Source organism: Balaenoptera physalus, assembly GCF_965194825.1.
Source record: "Balaenoptera physalus genome assembly, chromosome: X".
Classification (NCBI taxonomy): Eukaryota; Metazoa; Chordata; class Mammalia; order Artiodactyla; family Balaenopteridae; genus Balaenoptera; species Balaenoptera physalus.
This window is the reverse complement of record NC_138903.1, coordinates 52,829,382-52,847,744: the sequence shown is the minus strand read 5'-3', so window position 1 is coordinate 52,847,744 and position 18,363 is coordinate 52,829,382. Positions and strand designations below refer to the sequence as shown.

General features: G+C 37.5%; 1 protein-coding gene and 1 long non-coding RNA gene across 2 annotated transcripts in view; one reads left to right on the top strand and one right to left on the bottom strand.

Annotated features, from left to right (window-relative positions):
- LOC309651899 overlaps positions 1-18,363 on the bottom strand; it is a 116,763-nt gene that overhangs the window by 12,946 nt on the left and 85,454 nt on the right. The window lies entirely within an intron of this gene.
- On the top strand, positions 1,838-17,250 carry LOC309651847 (zinc finger X-linked protein ZXDB-like). Its single transcript, XM_082444932.1, has one exon. The coding sequence runs from the start codon at positions 2,044-2,046 to the stop codon at positions 4,516-4,518; it is 2,475 nt and encodes an 824-aa protein (XP_082301058.1). The 5' UTR covers positions 1,838-2,043; the 3' UTR covers positions 4,519-17,250.

Here is an 18,363-nt window from a genome sequence, read left to right as displayed (position 1 = left end):
GTGGTATGGACATATATACACTACCAAACGTAAAATAGATAGCAAGTGGGAAGCAACCGCATAGCACAGGGAGATCAGCTCTGTGCTTTGTGACCACCTAGAAGGGTGGGATAAGGATGGTGTGAGGGAGGGAGATGCAAGAGGGAAGAGGTATGGGAACATATGTATATGTATAACTGATTCACTTTGTTATAAAGCAGAAACTAACACACCATTGTAAAGTGATTATACTCCAATAAAGATGTTAAAATATATATATATATAAATAAAAACAAACAAACAAAAGACAATGGAGAGAAAAGATCTACGGCTACAAGGAACAACATGGATGAGTCTCTCAAATAAATATGATACACAGTGAAAGAAGCAGGCCATAAAAGGGAGCATGCAGCATGATTCTGTTGATATAACTTCATATAAACTCTATTGTTTAGGGATGCATACAAAAGTTGTAAAGTCATATTAAAAAAACAAAAGCACTGAAATGATTATCACAAAGTCAAGATAACGACTATATCCATAGGGGAGGGTATGGTTTGTGATTGGGAGGAATCCGGTGGATGTATTCTGGAAGGCTGGCAATGGTCTATTTCTTGACATTGGTGCTGGTTACACGGGTGTTTGCTTTTATAAATTATCTAAACCTGGCAGATATGTTTTATGCATTCTACTATACCTCAGATTTTAAAAAAATGTTTCCTCCAAAAAATGTAATAGAAAGAAAAATATGTGATGTAGAAATTTTGATGAGGTTTGAATTGTTATGGATGAAAAACTTATCTTTTAATCAAGAGATCAGCAAGTGTCCATTATCATTAAAAGAGGGGAAAGAAGGGATTACTTAAACTATAGGTATCCCATAATCTAGTCATCACTCTAATCCTTTCTCTTGCCAGATTAATTCACCCTGTATTTATATCAATTCCCAACTCACTGATGACAGACAAATTGGAGGATCACCATCAACATTAATAAGATCATTAGGCATCACAGGCCAAATCCATTACAGTGAGACTAGGCCACCACACTTAAATGCAAGCAGGCACATTGGGGCTATTGGGCATGCAAAAGGCATCTGTGCCTTGTTCTCAGGAGAGTCCACTGCAGTAACTTAGTGTTTAACCTTATCACATTTAACTAGTACTCTTGTCCAGAGACTTCCATGTGCTGGAGAATCTAGAGTAAGCTGAGGAATGTCCTCATCATGCTGTGAGATTGGACATAAAATTTACCATGGTGCAACCAATGGTGGAAGAGCAAAGAGTTGGTTTAGGTTGTGCACCTTATAGGGAGAACCCAGGAGTAGGTTGGGTTCTTCAGATTTCAGTATAAATTGTTTCATCCTCCAGGCTTTGCATTTCTAGGCTGAACAGTGCTAATCTGCTTTGGCCCCACCTCTTACTCATTCTAGTCTCTGCACCAGCAGGACAAAAAATTTAACAATGCGACAAATTTTCCTGAAGACATTGCTCAAGACAGTTCTGGATATGGAAGCTGTCCAGGAAATTTTTTTAAAAGACAACCTTTTCAGTAGGAATTGCTAGCACTATGGTTGTTTAATCTTGACACATAGCGTATTCTCTCAGGAATTTTCTGGCATCCATTAATCCAGCCAGCCACCCAGTAAACAATGTTTAATACAGGATAAGTGCTAACCACCATGTTTAGCACTGGGAGGGGCTGGGGGTGTGCTTATTTTGGTACATAAATCGGTAGTGAGGTACCGATTTATGTTGCATTTAGCAGATAGATACCTAAGGTATTCATTCCAGCACCATTTCCCCTGTATCTGGGAAGACCTCCTTGATTTCCTACTGTGGAACTTATTTATGTATACGAGGCTCTGCCCCTGGGCTTTCTATTCTGTTCTAGAGACCCAGTACCAGAATATTTAAATCACGGTGGCGTTAAACACGTTTTAATATCTGATAGGGCCAGTTTCTGCGCATTGCACATTTTTTTTTTCCTTTCAGGAACGTGTTCGGGCCCGCGGCAGGGGGCGGGGTCGCGCCTCCTCCGCGACTCTGGTTCCAGCGGAGCCTCATGGACGCGGAGATGGAAATCCCGAGGCTGCTCCCGGCTCGCGGGTCGCGACAGGGCGGCGGCGCTGGCAGCCCCGGGGGCGGCGGCCGGATCCACGGAGGTCCTGACCCGCGGGCCGGCCAGGCCCCCGCGCGCCGCCTCCTGCTGCTCCGGGGCCCCCAAGATGGCGGGCCCGGGCGGCAGCGTGAGGAGGACCGCGCGGCCTCCCCGGGCCCGGGCCCTAGCCCGTTGGTGCCGAGGCCCGATCACGCTGGTGGCGGCGGCGGCGGCGGCGGCGGCGGCGGCGGCGGCGGCGGCGGCGGCGGCGGCGATGACTTCTTCCTGGTGCTGCTGGACCCGGTGGGTGGAGACGTAGATTCCACGGGCGCCGGCCAGGCCGCAGGGCCCCTATGGAGGGAGGAGGCCGGGCTGGGCCCACGGTTCCAGGGGCACGAAAGCGGCGCGAACCCCGAGGGCCGCCCTTCGCTGGGCCCCAGCTGCCTGTCCGCTATCCGCGCCCCAGTCCCGGCCCTGGCCCCGATCCCCGCCCCAGGCATGGGCCCCGCCGCGGCCTTCGCGGGCACTGTCACCATTCACAACCAAAACCTGCTGTTGCGCTTCGAGAACGGCGTCCTCACCCTGGCCACGCCCCCGCCGCCAGCCTGGGCGCCTGGGGTCGCCCCTGCCCCGCAGCCCGGGGGTCTGATCGCCCCGCAGGCGGGGATCCTACACGCCGCGCAGCCTGGAGACTGTCCCGAGCTGCCGCCCGACCTCCTGCTGGCCGAGCGGGCCGAACCCGCGCCCACCCCAGCGCCCGAGGAGGAGGCGGAGGGCCCGGTTGCTGCTGAGAGCCCCCGCGGGCCGCTAGGCCCGGGCCAGGGCCTGGTGCTGTACCTGTGTCCTGAGGCGCAGTGCGGACAAACCTTTGCCAAGAAGCACCAGCTGAAGGTGCACCTGCTGACGCACAGCAGCAGCCAGGGCCAGCGGCCCTTCAAGTGCCCCCTGGGTGGTTGCGGCTGGACCTTCACTACCTCGTACAAGCTCAAGAGGCACCTGCAGTCACACGACAAACTGAGGCCCTTTGGCTGCCCGGCAGAGGGCTGTGGCAAGAGCTTCACCACGGTGTATAACCTCAAAGCGCACATGAAGGGCCATGAGCAGGAGAACTCATTCAAATGCGAGGTGTGTGAGGAGACCTTCCCCACGCAGGCCAAACTCAGCGCCCACCAGCGCAGCCACTTCGAGCCTGAGAGACCCTACCAGTGCGCGTTTTCGGGCTGCAAGAAGACGTTTATCACAGTGAGTGCCCTGTTTTCCCATAACCGCGCCCACTTCAGGGAACAGGAACTCTTTTCCTGCTCCTTTCCTGGCTGCAGCAAACAGTACGACAAGGCTTGTAGGTTGAAAATTCACCTTCGGAGCCACACTGGTGAGAGACCATTCCTTTGTGACTTCGAGGGCTGTGGCTGGAACTTCACCAGCATGTCCAAACTCCTAAGACACAAAAGGAAGCACGACGATGACCGGAGGTTCATGTGTCCTGTAGAAGGCTGTGGGAAATCTTTCACGAGGGCCGAACATCTGAAAGGCCACAGCATAACCCACCTGGGCACAAAGCCTTTTGTGTGCCCCGTGGAAGGCTGCTGTGCCAGGTTCTCTGCTCGCAGTAGTCTCTACATTCACTCCAAGAAACACTTGCAGGATGTGGACACTGGTAAAATCCGATGCCCAGTCTCCACTTGTAATAAACTCTTCACATCCAAGCACAGCATGAAGACCCACATGGCCAAAAGGCACAACCTGCGCCAGGATCTCTTAGCTCAGCTAGAAGCTGCAAATTCTCTTACGCCCAGCAGTGAACTTACCAGCCAGGGGCAGAATGACCTCGGTGATGCAGAGCTTGTGTCTCTCTTCTCTGATGTGCCCGGTAATAGTTCTGCTGCAGTATTGGACACCGCATTGGTGAACTCTGGGATCTTGACTATTGATGTGGCTTCTGTGAACTCAACTCTGGCAGGGAACCTCCCTGCTAATAATAATAATAATTCCTTAGGGCAGGCGGTGGACCCTCAGGCCTTGATGGCCACCAGTGACCTTCCTCAAAGTGTGGATACCTCACTCTTCTTTGGAACGACAGCCGCTGGTTTTCAGCAGAGTCCCTTAGATACGGATGATGTCTCAAGTCTAAGTGCGGGGCCATTGGGATCTCTGAGCTCTTTGGCTATGAAAACCTCGAGTCAAGAGCCCCAAGCTTTGACCCCCAGCAGTAAGCTAACAGTAGACACAGATGCTCTGACTCCTTCGAGCACCCTTTGTGAAAACAGTGTCTCGGAACTACTGCCGCCAACCAAAACGGAATGGAACGTACATCCGGACTCTGACTTCTTTGGACAGGAGGAAGAAACCCAGTTTGCATTCTCCAATTCAGCAGGAAACCATGGGTCTCAGAAAGAAACAGATCTTATCACAGTGACTGGCAGCTCTTTTTTGGTATGAACTAAACTCTATTCATTCCTTGCCACATGGCTTACTTTTATTGATGACACTCAATTTTAAGAGTATTCTGGACTAAATATTTAAATGCAGTCATTTCTTATAGGTTTGAAAAAGAACAGAGCCCTGGACTACAAGTTTGGAGATTTAAATTCTGATCTTGAGTCTGGAACTGACAGGTTGTGTGACCCTGAGCAAGTCACTTATCCTATCTGAGCCTTAATTTCCTTATTTATAAAATGTGGTGGTTTGAATAGATTGTTTCTAAGGTCATTTCAGCTCTATTTTCATCATTTTGTGCTCTTTCTTGAAAATTTTAGGACCTTTTACAATGATTAACAATTTCATGTGCTCCTAATGTAGCGAAAAATGCATTGAGAGTTAATGATCTGAGAACATGGAACTGGTGTTTAACTTTCAAAATTTAATGGAAATTTTACGCAGTGCTAAAATATTTCTAAAATCTTGTGGTGAGCTTTAAAAAGAAGAAAGCTGAAAATCTGGGTTGGTTCTTTTTACCTATTTATCTTTGTAGCCTCTTTTTTTTTTTTTTTTTTTTGATGGAAGGCTGTGTTGGGGAAAGTTCCAGGAATTTGATTAGACTCAGACTCAGAAATACTGATGACTTTGTGGTGTTGAATAAGTGGCCTTATTAAGTCATTTCCTCTCACTAACCCTCAGTTCCCTAGGTGTAAAGCTGTCATTGTAATTTACACATACCTGATGCATTGTAGACATCTTCTATCCTAGTAGTTAGGTATGGAGGGAAAAATGTTTTGTATTTTGGCATGTTTTATTGAATTTTTACACCTTTCCTGCCCCTCTTATTCCCTTCCTCAAAGAAATTAGCATAATTTAACACCATGTTCGTGTGCAGGCAGTAATGCTTTATGCAGGTTAAGAAACAGAAAAGGGAATCTCTTTCTTCCACAGATTAAGGATTTTTCTCCACACAATTCTGTGACTTTGCCAACCTGTCCATTAGACCTGGACAGTGTCTTTACTCTTGCATTCAAAGCCATCCTATAGTGTCCGGAGAGCCTGTGGTTCCAAGGAAATCTGGGACTAGGCCAGAGTAAGGTTCTTCTACCCTCTGTGCCCTGGAGAGCTCATTGTTTGCCTTCTCCCAGAGTTGGAATGAGAGTTTTACTTTGCATTTTGAGTAAATATTGTCTGTCTTACTTGAGTATAGCATTTTACAGTTTATGTAGCACTTTCACAACTGTTATTTTGATCCTTACAATATTTTGAGATAGTTATGGCAAAATTTCAACTATAAGACATATTAAAATTTACCTAACTCTTGCTTAGTAACTCTTAATTGTGTGTGTGTGTATGCACATCAACTTTCATTCTACTCTTCTGAGTTTCATAATGACTTTTGTTTATAACCACTTGTTCCATTCCACATTAATATATGTCTCTTATCTTCTGCCAGCTCTGCTCCCTCTCCAACCTATTCTCTAGCATGTCCACTCCATTCCTTGCCATGATCTCTTTTTTTTTTTAATTAGGTAAGTCTTTTTCATGGTCATCATCTCTCAGCCATTCAGAACATGGCCCATGTTTCAGTCCCAATATTTACTGCAAGTCTGAGTGTGCATTAAGAAATTATTTTCTGGATTTAGAGGTCAGTGTGTTTATATATGAATCAAATTATAATGGAAATGTTTTATATAAGGTTTTATGAGACATGTAGTTCTTCTATTCTTCTAAAATTTTTCAACATGTAGTTCTGCTAGCAAACACTATTAGTTGCTGTGAAACATTCTAATCCAGTACTGTTTGTATGTACATTTGTCGATAACAATTATAGCACTTTGGCAGTGCACTTTATAATTTGCTATTTTTAAATGCATCTGTACTGTCTAATTTTTAAATTGGTTGTACTCATTCAGTGAAAAAGCAAAAAGTATACATAAATTTGTAATCCAAAGAAATGGTCAGAGTGTGATTGTTTGTTACCATTTAACAATTCTCCCTCAGCATTTTGGAAGGATTTTTAAGCCCATTTTAGAAATGTGTTGTCATTAGTTAAGTCCTCTTAAATAAGTTATTCTTCCTTTCCTACAGATAGGAATGCAGAGATCCCAGGTGAACATGCAGGTCTTAAGCATCTGTTAATATATATAACCATAAGAATATTTTAAAATCCTGTCATTTTGTTTCTTCAATCCCTCATTAAAAACAATCATAAAATATGCTTTTGTTCTATTCTGTGGAATTGTCAAAGGACAGATTTTACTTTTCTTGAAGATAAAAATCTTTTAATTATTTATGGGCCCACATGGTTTCTTTCAGTCAATTTGTTCAAAAGATTTCTCATTCAATACCATTTTTCCAACATGATGGTGAAAATAGCATGAAATTACAGTCAAAAGTATCAGTACAAACATAATGGTTACATTTTTGTTAGTGTTGGCATAAATTTGCCATTTAAAAAAATGGGATATGATTTAATGTTATCTCATTTGCTTTTTGTGCTTCTTCAGTCCTTGGTTTTTTAAAATTTTGCCAATTGAAAACACAGTAACAAAATACTTTTTTTTTTATAAACATGGCCCCTTTATCTTTTATTTATTTATTTATTTATTTATTTATTTATTTATTTATTTATTTATGGCTGTGTTGGGTCTTCGTTTCTGTGCGAGGGCTTTCTCTAGTTGTGGCAAGCGGGGGCCACTCTTCATCGCGGTGCGCGGGCCTCTCACTACTGCAGCCTCTCTTGTTGCGGAGCACAGGCTCCAGACGCGCAGGCTCAGTAATTGTGGCTCACGGGCCCAGCCGCTCCGTGGCACGTGGGATCTTCCCAGACCAGGGCTCAAACCCGTGTCCCCTGCATTGGCAGGCAGATTCTCAACCACTGCGCCACCAGAGAAGCCCCAGTAACAAAATACTTTGCAGGAAGGTTTGCATCCAGGGGACTCTGTTGAACATATTCACCATGAGTTAAAATACGTTTATTTTGACATTTTTATCCTGGTCTCATTATAGTATTACATAATTGAAAGGCTTGAGTAGTAGAAGTGAAACTTGATAGAATATGAGGGTCATTTTTCTCTGGATTAAATACTTCATATTCCCATCCAGGAAAAATAAGAAAAGGGTATTTATGACTATTCCTTGATTCCAGATAAAGCATTGATTAATTGCCAGTTTTGGGAATATCCATAATCCCTTAGTAATTACTGATATCAAACAGATCCATTTGATGATTCGGTAATAATAAAACCTAATTTAGATGCAGCTCTTTCAAAATATTGATAATAGTGATAATTGAAATATAAGGCTGAGCTGAAATTTATGTAATTTACACTTTTGAACAAAAGATTTGTTTAACAATTTTTTAGAAAGTGAAATGTGTTTTGCACATTTAGAGAACAGGTTATCAAGTACTTTGTAAGACCACAACTAAATATTAAAAGCAAAGCACTCATTACAAATGAATTTTTTATATTTTTCAAATCTGATTTGATTTGGTAACAGTTTTTAAGCTAGGGACCTCATTGTATATTTCGAGTTAATTTACTGACTATATACAAAAATACAAGGTAGAAGAGTACTAGGGATGTAGATTAGAGGTATAAAATATGAGCTACTTCTTAATTTTGGAGAGGACATAGGAATTAAATATTTCACATCTAAACAATATCAACAAGCATGTTTTTAGACACTAAATTAATGGCTTGGAGGGAAAGGAGGGGCAGTAGCTATGCTTTAATGGATGGTTAGATTTAGTTACATAGATAAGAGACTAGGTGAATTCCAGCCTGGAAAAAAAGCACAAGGAAAGAATTTGAAATGGAATTGGCCACACAACACGGAAAGACAACCTAGCTCAAATGCAGGACGCATGTTTGATAAGTGCTAAGTGTTAGGGTTAGACTGCCAATATGGAGCCAATCTGAAGAGCTAAGAAAACCAGTCACAGTGGATAGGACTTTATTCTGGACATGGTTAAGAGTCAGTGAAAATATTTAAAAAGAGAAGTCAAATGATGAATATATAGAAAGTTTAATATAGTAGACATGTACAATGTGAATTTGATGAGGGGAGATGATAGGAAAATCATTTAGGAGTCTATTGTAATAATTTCAGGGTTCTGTGATGAAGGCTTGGACTAGGGTTGTGGCAGAAAAGGACAGATTGGAGATGTTTCTAAATTGGAGAAACAAATATAACTTGGTGACTGAAACATCCATGAGAAAAAGGAAGATCAGAAATGACTAAGGATTTTTTTTTTGAAACTAAAAATTACATTTCATTAACATGAAAAAGAGATTGGGTATTGAAGTCTTTTCAGGAATATATATTGAAAGATAATTAGTTCAGGGCATGTTTAATTTATTGGGAAGTGATAAATCAGTTATCCCTGAATAAACTATACATATTGTGGATTATACACACCACTAGACAGTGAGTGCCATTTCATCTCCCTTGGCTCCCTCATGTATTCTCAGATTTATATTCAACGTTTGTACTCTTGTTTGCCTTTGAGTATTTACAGGCCTCTTCAACCTCATACAATATCCTCCCAGAATACACTGCATCAAAATGAGCTATGTCACCTTTGTCTGACAGTTCTTTCTTACTACTACTCTCTTCCCTACTATGGATATTCAACGGATGTTTTATGTGGTACTTAGTAATATAATAAATCATTTCTCCAGAATTTGGGAGATGCTGCTTAGTCATTAATTTCAATAGTTCCTCAATATAAACTCTGCAAAATTGAATTTTACCTGTATTTTTCTCAGATTGGAAGTGATAGGACTAGAATCGTCCAAAAATAACTTCCATGTGATCCTTGGGTCTCCTTACTCATAATCCCCTCTGTGACTAAGTAATGTGGTGTGGGAACTCAGTCACAGGGATCACATCCTCTCTTATTTACATATCTTAGCATATTTTCTCCTTTTTCTTGTTACCCTTACCACTAATGGTGATAACTCAGGAGGAATGGAGTCCAAAGAAAGAGTGAGAGAGTAAATAAGTAGCATAAATAACTACCTAACAATTACATTTTGTTTGATGGTGAATTTTGCTGTCCTGCATTGTCAACAGAAGACTTCATCTCATTCTAATTTTCTGCTGACATTTATGGACCTGAAAAACACTTGGCCTACAGAAAACAATTCATTGTTTTAAACAAAGCAAGACAATGATTCTTAAGAACACTAACAAAGTGTGAATCCCTTAGGAATATCTCGTATTGTTATCGGCTTATTAAGAAGCTAGTAATTATTGAGTGCCTACTCTGTGTGAGATACTATAAGGTTTAAAACAAAAGCATATTTTATCAATTCATTCAAACAAACATTTTTGAGCACATATTTGACAATTTCTGTTGTTATGCTCACAAACATTATTATCCAGACAGAGAAAGAAAAACTCAAGCAATGAAAAATAATATATAATCAAGTTCTAAATGGTTACATTTTGGAATAATAAAGGATTAAATATCAGCTGTCATTCATAGAGTATGGACTAAAAATCGTGATAAGGAAAAATTCAATGCACAGATTATCAAAGGTATTTCCAAAAATTCTAAGAATCTAAAATTTAATCTGGCATACAGCAGTTAGATTAAACTATCTTAAATTAAAATTTAAACAAAAATTTGAGTGGTAGCTTAAATAATTATCGCAAAATTCTTTGGTAAATAACTTTTAAATTATGCTTTATTTTTATTTATTCTAAATTGGAATCCTGGATGTAGTGTTATATATGAAAGTGATCTTTTGTAAATCGTATAAAATAAATATGTTATTTTGAAAGAGAAAGCTATAGAATATAAATAAATGGTATTAAGATAAATAAAATTTCCTTTCCTTATATTAGACATAATAGCAAATTTTAATTTTCTGAAATAAAAAAACAATGACTTTAATTTGAATGTAACTATTTCATATAGATACACTAGTTGAAAAGAAGAGTATATACATTTCATGTGATATTTAGGACTGAGAACTGTAATTTAGCATGGCGAATCCTGAGAATTCACCAATTATGTGGTGAGGGTCAGGTTAGTCATCAAGCAAGAATTTAAGAATATGAATAAAATATAAGTAGCTTAACATATTTGGAAAGGGGAACAAAGTTCACCATAGCAAAATAAAACTCTCTTTAGTGACAAGCAACACTACATTTCCACGACGCAAAGCAATTACAAATGGTAGTAAAAACAAAGATATTTCAACTCTAGGCATTCTCACTTTGGAATGAAACCAAGAAATTATTAATCTTTATCAGGACCTACTTCCCTTTCCTGTTTACACAATACAATGGAGGGATATAACTGCAGTGTGAGACTACATTACACTGGATGTGGAAGAAGGAAGCTGGTCACATATCTGTTTGTGGGGAAATTAGCCAAAACAGAGAGCTGAAGTGGAAATTCCTCAGGCAATGACTCAGTGAATAGAGCAGCAGTTCATTCCAGGCTAGTTCCAATTTTAGAATGTGTGCTGCTGGACAGATATTTTTTCCTCCTGATTCATGTTGGCATTAATTAATTAATGCCAAACATAGCACTTGGTGTTTCTAAAGAAATGCAACATTTTTCCCCCTTAAAGTCACCTTATGTTCCTGTGCTTCTTAGAGCTAATTATTTTTTTTGTTAATTATCAATAATAGCAATAAGAAGTGTCGTCAGATGCCATGACATACTAATAGAAAAAAAATGTCATATATTTATTATTTTTGCCTCACTTTCCAAAATGTTGATTAAGTAAAACTTTTTTCTATTTTTTTTTTTCTTTGAAGATTCACTTTCCCATGGGTATGTCATTGTTTATGTACTTAGAAAGCAATAAGACTTGGGAGCATTGTTAAATAAGTGTTTGCAATTATAACCTCAGTAATTTGACTACCTTGAAAATGGATAAGCCTAGGCTAGATGTACTACTTTCCTAAATAACAGAGAGGGCTTATGGAAAGAAATGAAGGACAAATTCATTGAGAAAAAAAGAGATTCATTTCTGTTATTAAATCAGACTTTGTATTTATCAATCTTACTGATTAATCTTGTACATTTTACAGCATATTATAGTCTGCTTTTAGAAGACTCCATATACAGCACTGAGTCTTTCTTTAGATGAGACCTTAAAAAATTGATTTGTTTTATATTTAATTTTTATCGAATTATATTTGACATAACAATATAATGTTGGTTTCAGGTGTACGGCATAGTGATTTGATACTTTTATACATTATGAAATGATTACCACAATAAGTCTAGTTATCATCTGTCACCATACAAAGTTGTTACAATATTATTGACCATATTCGCTATGCTGTGCATTACATCCCCATGACTTATAGTTAGAAGTTTGTACCTCTTAATCCCCTTCACCCATTTCGCCTGTTCCCCCAACCGCCTCCCCTCTGGCAACCACCAGTTTGTTTTCTGGATCTATAGTAAGCATTGGATAGTCCTTTTCACTACTAAATCTATGTACCAAATCTACTGACTATTGTAAAGACTTGCTGCATAGGATCTTGTTTGCAAAGTGATTCTGGTTGTCCTTCACTTTAGACTCTTTTAGGGCAAAAAATTCCTCAAAGATAAAATGTTACCTGGATTTACACAAATTGTTAAGGATTCTTCCCCAAAACAGAAATGAAAATAAAATTTAAACAACAAAAAAAGAAGATAAGTTTTCTCTATAGCCAAGTGTTTTGGCTTTTCCTAAGTGTCTCTGGTCTCCAACATCTGTAAAAAAGCACAATGGCGATTTTAAAATATGCCCAGTATTTTCCAGTTACAGTTAGCAATATAAAACCTTCAAATAGATGTTATTGTAACATTGGTCATCTGTCTATCTAATACTATCTGGCTTTCAGAAATTCCATGAGGATAGTAAGAAGTGAAGAGAAAAGTTTTCCAAATTTAGGCTTGCCTATTGAAATGCCAAAATATGGTCAAATTAGATGCTGTTTATTTTACAAGTTTGACGTTTTAGTGTTTGGTGCTTTCAACTATTTCTACTCCAAATAGTTGAAAAAGTATTTTAAAACTAAATGTGAGTATTTGATTCATGACATTAAAATTGATAATTCATTTTTATTGATTTTACTTTGCAAGATTGATGCATTGTTGAATTCAGTAAACATTCAGATAACAAACTATAGGTTATCTTTTTTGAAACTGCATTATATATTTTAATCATTCCTTGCTTTAAATTTTAAGCTACGATATATTAAATCACAACTGGGTCTATGAAGCATTTTATTTGTAAAATTTATTGTTTTTTATATTTTAATTGAAACAACATATATTACAAACAGATCATAAGAATATGTAGCTACATGAATTTTCACAGAGTGAGTACATCCATGTAACCACTACCCAGATCAAGAACTAGAACACTACCGGAATCTAAAGTTCCTTCATGTCCTCTTCCAGACACTATTATCCTGAACCAAAAAATATCTTGGCTTCTAAAACCATAAATTCAGGCCTTTGTTTGTTTTTTTGTTATTATTTATTATTATTATTGAGATAAAATTCATGCAACATAACATTCACTATTTTAACCATCTTAATGTGTACCATTCAGTGGGTTTTAGTACATTCACAATGTTGTGGAATCATCACGGATGGCCATTTCCAGGATATTTCATTATTCAAAAAGAAACCCTATACCCACTAAACAGCAATCCCCCATTCCTCCCACCCCCTAGAAACTATGAATTTACTTTCTGTATCTATGGATTTGCCTATTCTGCATATTTCATCTGAATGGAATTATACAATATGTGACCTATTGTGTCTGGATTATTTTACTTACTATAATACTGTTTTCAATGTTTGTCTGTGTTGTAGCATGTACCAGTAATTCATTCTCTTTGTGGCTGAATACTGCTCCATTGTATGGGTATACCACATTTTGTTTATTCATTCATCAGTTGATAGATTTTTGGGTTGTCTCCACTTTTGGGGTATTATGAATAATGCTGCTATGAACATTTGTGTACAAATTTTTGTATGAATATATTAAAACGATAGATTAGTTTTGCTTATTTTTAAGCTTTATGGTGTGTATTCCTTTTGTGTTTGACTAATAAGTCAAAATAAGTAAAATATTACTCAACAGTTTGTAAGATTCAGCCATACTTTTGCATGTAGAAATAGTTCATTTTTTTCTTGTACAGAGTTTTATTGTATGCCTATATCATAATTACGTTTACATTCTGTTTATGGGCATTAATGTTGTTTTCAGGTTTGGGCAAGTATTAATTATGCTGCTATGAACATTCAAATATACCTTTTTTGGTGAGGACATGTATTCATTTCTATGAGTTATATACCAAAAAGTGAAGCTTGATATGTCTAGTTTTAGTAACTACTGTCAAACAGTTTTCAAAGGTTCTTGTACTAATTTACACTCCTACCAGCAGTTATGAATGGTCTACTTATTCCTCAACCTGACCAGGACCTGGTAATGTTTGACTTTTTCATTTAACCATTCTAGAGTGTGTTTACTGGAATAGCATTGTAGTTTTAATTTACATTTCTCAACTAAAATCAGGAATTGTTGCATAGGTAATTACAGAAGAAAGCTTAAGCATATTTTAATTTATTTATAGTGAATTTTCTGGAAGTTTCTGTGTTTGAGAGAAATAGAATGTCAAAGAAATGCATATTATGTACCTTTAGTAATTAATAAAAATCACGTTGTAAATTGACATAGTGACTTTTTATCTGTATCTCTGTATATTGCTGCTATTAATTCATATTGGTAAAGTGTTTAGACACAAATTATTGGAAAAATATGGAGATAAAATTGAATTTGGCTTGTGATTTTAAATTTACTTCTCAGATTAGGAGAAAAACAGCAATTTTTATAGAATGGTTGAAATATGCGCATAGGTCACACATGTTTCTTTGTGATGGAAATGTTTCCCTGTTAGTATACAGCACATAGTTTGCCTGAAAACATTCTATGCCATCTATAGATGAAAGCCCCTAAAAATACAGCAAGGTAGAAACCAAACACAGTCATAAATTGTAAGACAGATGTGAAACAACTTCAGACGTCAACTTTTAAAAAAGAAACGTAACCTAAAAGTTGAAAGTTATGTTTTATTCAGGACTTACTGAGGACTATAGCCCAGGATACAGCTGCTCATATATTTCTGAGAGGTTGTTCAAAAGAGTTATAGGAGGAGCCAGGATATATAGTTTATGCTGAAAAACAAACCCGTAGATGAAGATCAAGACTACTGCTAATCACAGAAAACAGACATCTCAAGTTAATGATTTTAGTGCCTGTTTATGTATAGTAAGATGCGAGAGTCTGGGGTCATTGAAATTATTCCTTTTATTTGCATCTTTACTATCTAGGGCCATCCTGAATTCCTCTCAGGTCACACCTTCAAGGTTGGCTGCAGTGGCTGATGGCTTGATGACAGGCAACATTTGTTGTTTACCAGAATGGCAGGCAGCATTCTTTGTTTACTGAAATGGCAGGCAACACTTTTTTGTCCACAGCAACTCCTCTTGGTCACAAATTCAACCAAGGTTTGAGACATTTCCTGTCCCATTTGCCCCACAGCACTAGGAAGGCTTATTCTTAGATCAGGTGAGGCTTCTTTTGATAGACACTATGTGCTAATCATTGGATTAGGCCCTATTGATAACCTAAAATTCTCTGGATTGCCAGTTTTACTAGCCTATTATGATCCAGAAAATGTTTTCCCTTGTTGCTTCTTCTCAAATCTAGAGTTGCACTATTATAATTATTCTATGTAGAGTTATATATATAATTGACTGCCTCAAGATGTTTAGCCATCAATAATTTTGTTGGAGGCCTGGTTACACATTGGGTAATGCAAGAGGTAATAATCATAAAATAGACAGGATATAAGTAATACAGCTGGTAACATTAATAAAGTCATAGTACAGCAGAGAGAGGCACAAAGCATAAATAATTTGAAAACAAGAGAGAACAAACTAAAACAATGATTAGTATAACTAGTTGTAATCTAGTCACAATAAGCCATTAAGTCCACAGGGGAGCCAGGTGCAGAAGCCAAATTATGGAGGGATCAGGTCAAGAGAAAGAGGTAAATGTTCCATCTTCATTTACAAAGGCATACTTTATCAACTTGTTGTAGGTTGGTACATTACCTAAGGTTGGATGGGCCAGATGGACACACTATTGGTCCCCAAGGTTAAAGGGCCCCAAACAAGTCCACTCTATCTACCCCAGTTTAATATATATATTTTCAAAGGGTGGAAGAAAATTACACTGAGATACCTGACTAACAAGAGTATCTTCTTGAAGATACTCATTTTATAAAAGCATCAGAGTAAAATAATGATTGTATATAAAGTAAAAACTTAAAATGCCATGGTTAAAGATCTGATTACAATGCAATTGACAAGAAACTTGGTTATTTCTGTAACATATAACATTTTAAGATACTAACTAGAGTGATGACTGATAACATTATACCAGTACATATCAGATTTTTAGGAATTCCATATAACTTTTGGAATATCTGTATTAATGACATTTACCCATACGATATAACCTAAGAAGGTTTTATCACTCTTTATTTGACAATGTTTTCCATGTAATTTAACATACCCAATAAACCTAATTAGTTTAATATTTCTCTTTGGGATGTTTCAGGGGCCCTTTGAAGCATCCCAAAGTTAGTTGGAGGTCAAAATAACCTTAATTAGAATTTGATATTTGGGAAATTTGTCAAAGGTATAAAAATGTTTTAAAACACTTGGTCAAATAGGATCATGGGTCCTTGTGAAACAATCCAATACTTATTCATTCAACCAAAGTGACAATAAAATATTTTTTAAGGCAGATACAGATCATTTAGAAGGCAAAGAAATTCACAATCTGTTATTAAAAGTAGCTTAACATTCCAAGAAAACTTTGTTCTTGTAACAGAGAGCGAAAACCAAACTCCAATCCTGCACCAGTTCACCCTCAATAACAAAAATCATTTACCTAATTAAATTCAATCCAATCCCAGCTTGACTTTGTACAAAGCTTTTTTCAGGGTTCCCTTTTACAAACCTTCTACAACTTTCTGTATCTGTATTAGTTTATCCCTTATTTTCTTTCCCATCCAGAAACAACAAGCTTTAAGACAAAATCATTTTCCTTTCCCTTAACAAAGTTCATTTCCATTCTTTATACCTTCTTTTGATGAAAATACACATCCTACTTTCCTTGCACACTTAAATGTTTCCCTTATTATCCCAGTAGCTTTAATTATTGGGTTGGCCAAAAGTTCCTCTGGGTTTTTCTGTAAGATGTTACAGAAAAACCCGAACTAACTTTTTGGTCAACCCAATACCTATATCACAATTTAATTTCTTAAAAACCTTAATCTCCAGTGAAAACTGACTAGCAAGTAATTGTGAACTCTTTGTCATATCAGAATTTCCTGATTGGCAAACATAGGACTATTCCACAACCTGTAGAAACATATATTTTCTCATAGCACATTTTTCCCTCGGTGTGGTACAAACTATGGGTTTAATAAACCCAAACATCTTTACTTTCCCTCTCATAAGGAGACAAAAGTAGGTAAACTTAGACGTGTTTAGCAGTCAATGTTTCAGTGTCTTATCTTATTTGAAATGAACTGATATTTAATGAATTCCATAATTTAACTTAGCAAAACTCTAAAGTTTCAAGTTACCAAAAATCTTGAGAAACTATTTTAGATAGACATACCCAAAACATAATTATTCCTAAAGAGTTCACTTGAAAACTCTTATCTCACTTACTTTTTTTAATAACTTATGAAAATATCATCATACCAAGTTGATTTTCCTTGCTTACAGTCTACAACACAAATAACATAAACTTATTGACCTTCAGTAAACCTAGTTACAATAAAAGACATGTCTGTACTGATTAAACCAAAAAACTTAAGCTAGCTTTAATACCAGATATTAATTTAATATTGAATATTTCCTAGATCATGTGAACCTGAAATTCATTCTTGCCAGTTTTCTTTATATTTAGAAATATTTAATTAGTAAGTGCTTGTTTTTCAGTCAATTAAATGGAGCTTTTTCATAAATTTAATTTTGATAATACTATCCAGAGGTAGAGACGTATTATATGTATAATGTACACACAGACATATAAACAGACAAAACTAAGGATCTCATGGCTTCAATTTAAGACTTAGTTATGAATCAGGTATTACAATATAAACTTACTAGTTTATAAATAACAGTTGGAATAAGTTAAATTTATTTGCTTAGATGATTAAGGCTTTACTATTTGTGGAAAAGACTTCAAGATTTGTATTTGTCCTTGAAAAATCCTTAAGGAAGCTGTGAATTAGATTTTAGGTGAAGGAGCCTATCCAGTGGTTTGAGGGTTAAAAGGCCACTTTATTCCTTTATTCCCCCCTCCCCATTTTGATTTCAGATTTTACTTGATTGGGCTAATTAGGCACAGTCTCAGGTCATTATCGGCTGTTAGTTACATTTCTGGTTTGTAGAGATTTGTAAGACACAGACATTTGCTTTGAATTCCCCAATTGTACAATCCTACCTCAAGAAACAAGAAACAATCCTACCTCAAGGAACAAGAAACATCTCAAATAAACAACCTAACCTTACACCTAAACCCATTACAGAAGAAGAAGAAGAACAACAAAAAACCCCGAAGTTAGCAGAATGAAAGAAATCATAAAGATCAGATCAAAAATAAATGAAAAAGAAATGAAGGAAATAATAGATAAGATCAATAAAACTAAAAGCTGGTTCTTTGAGAAGATAAACAATATTGATAAACCACTAGCCAGACTCATCAAGAAAATAAGGGAGAAGACTTAAATCAATAGAATTAGAAA

Excerpts from the sequence above, each read along its gene's own strand:
- LOC309651847 (XM_082444932.1), top strand. The coding sequence starts at position 2,044 with ATGGACGCGGAGATGGAAATCCCGAGGCTGCTCCCGGCTCGCGGGTCG.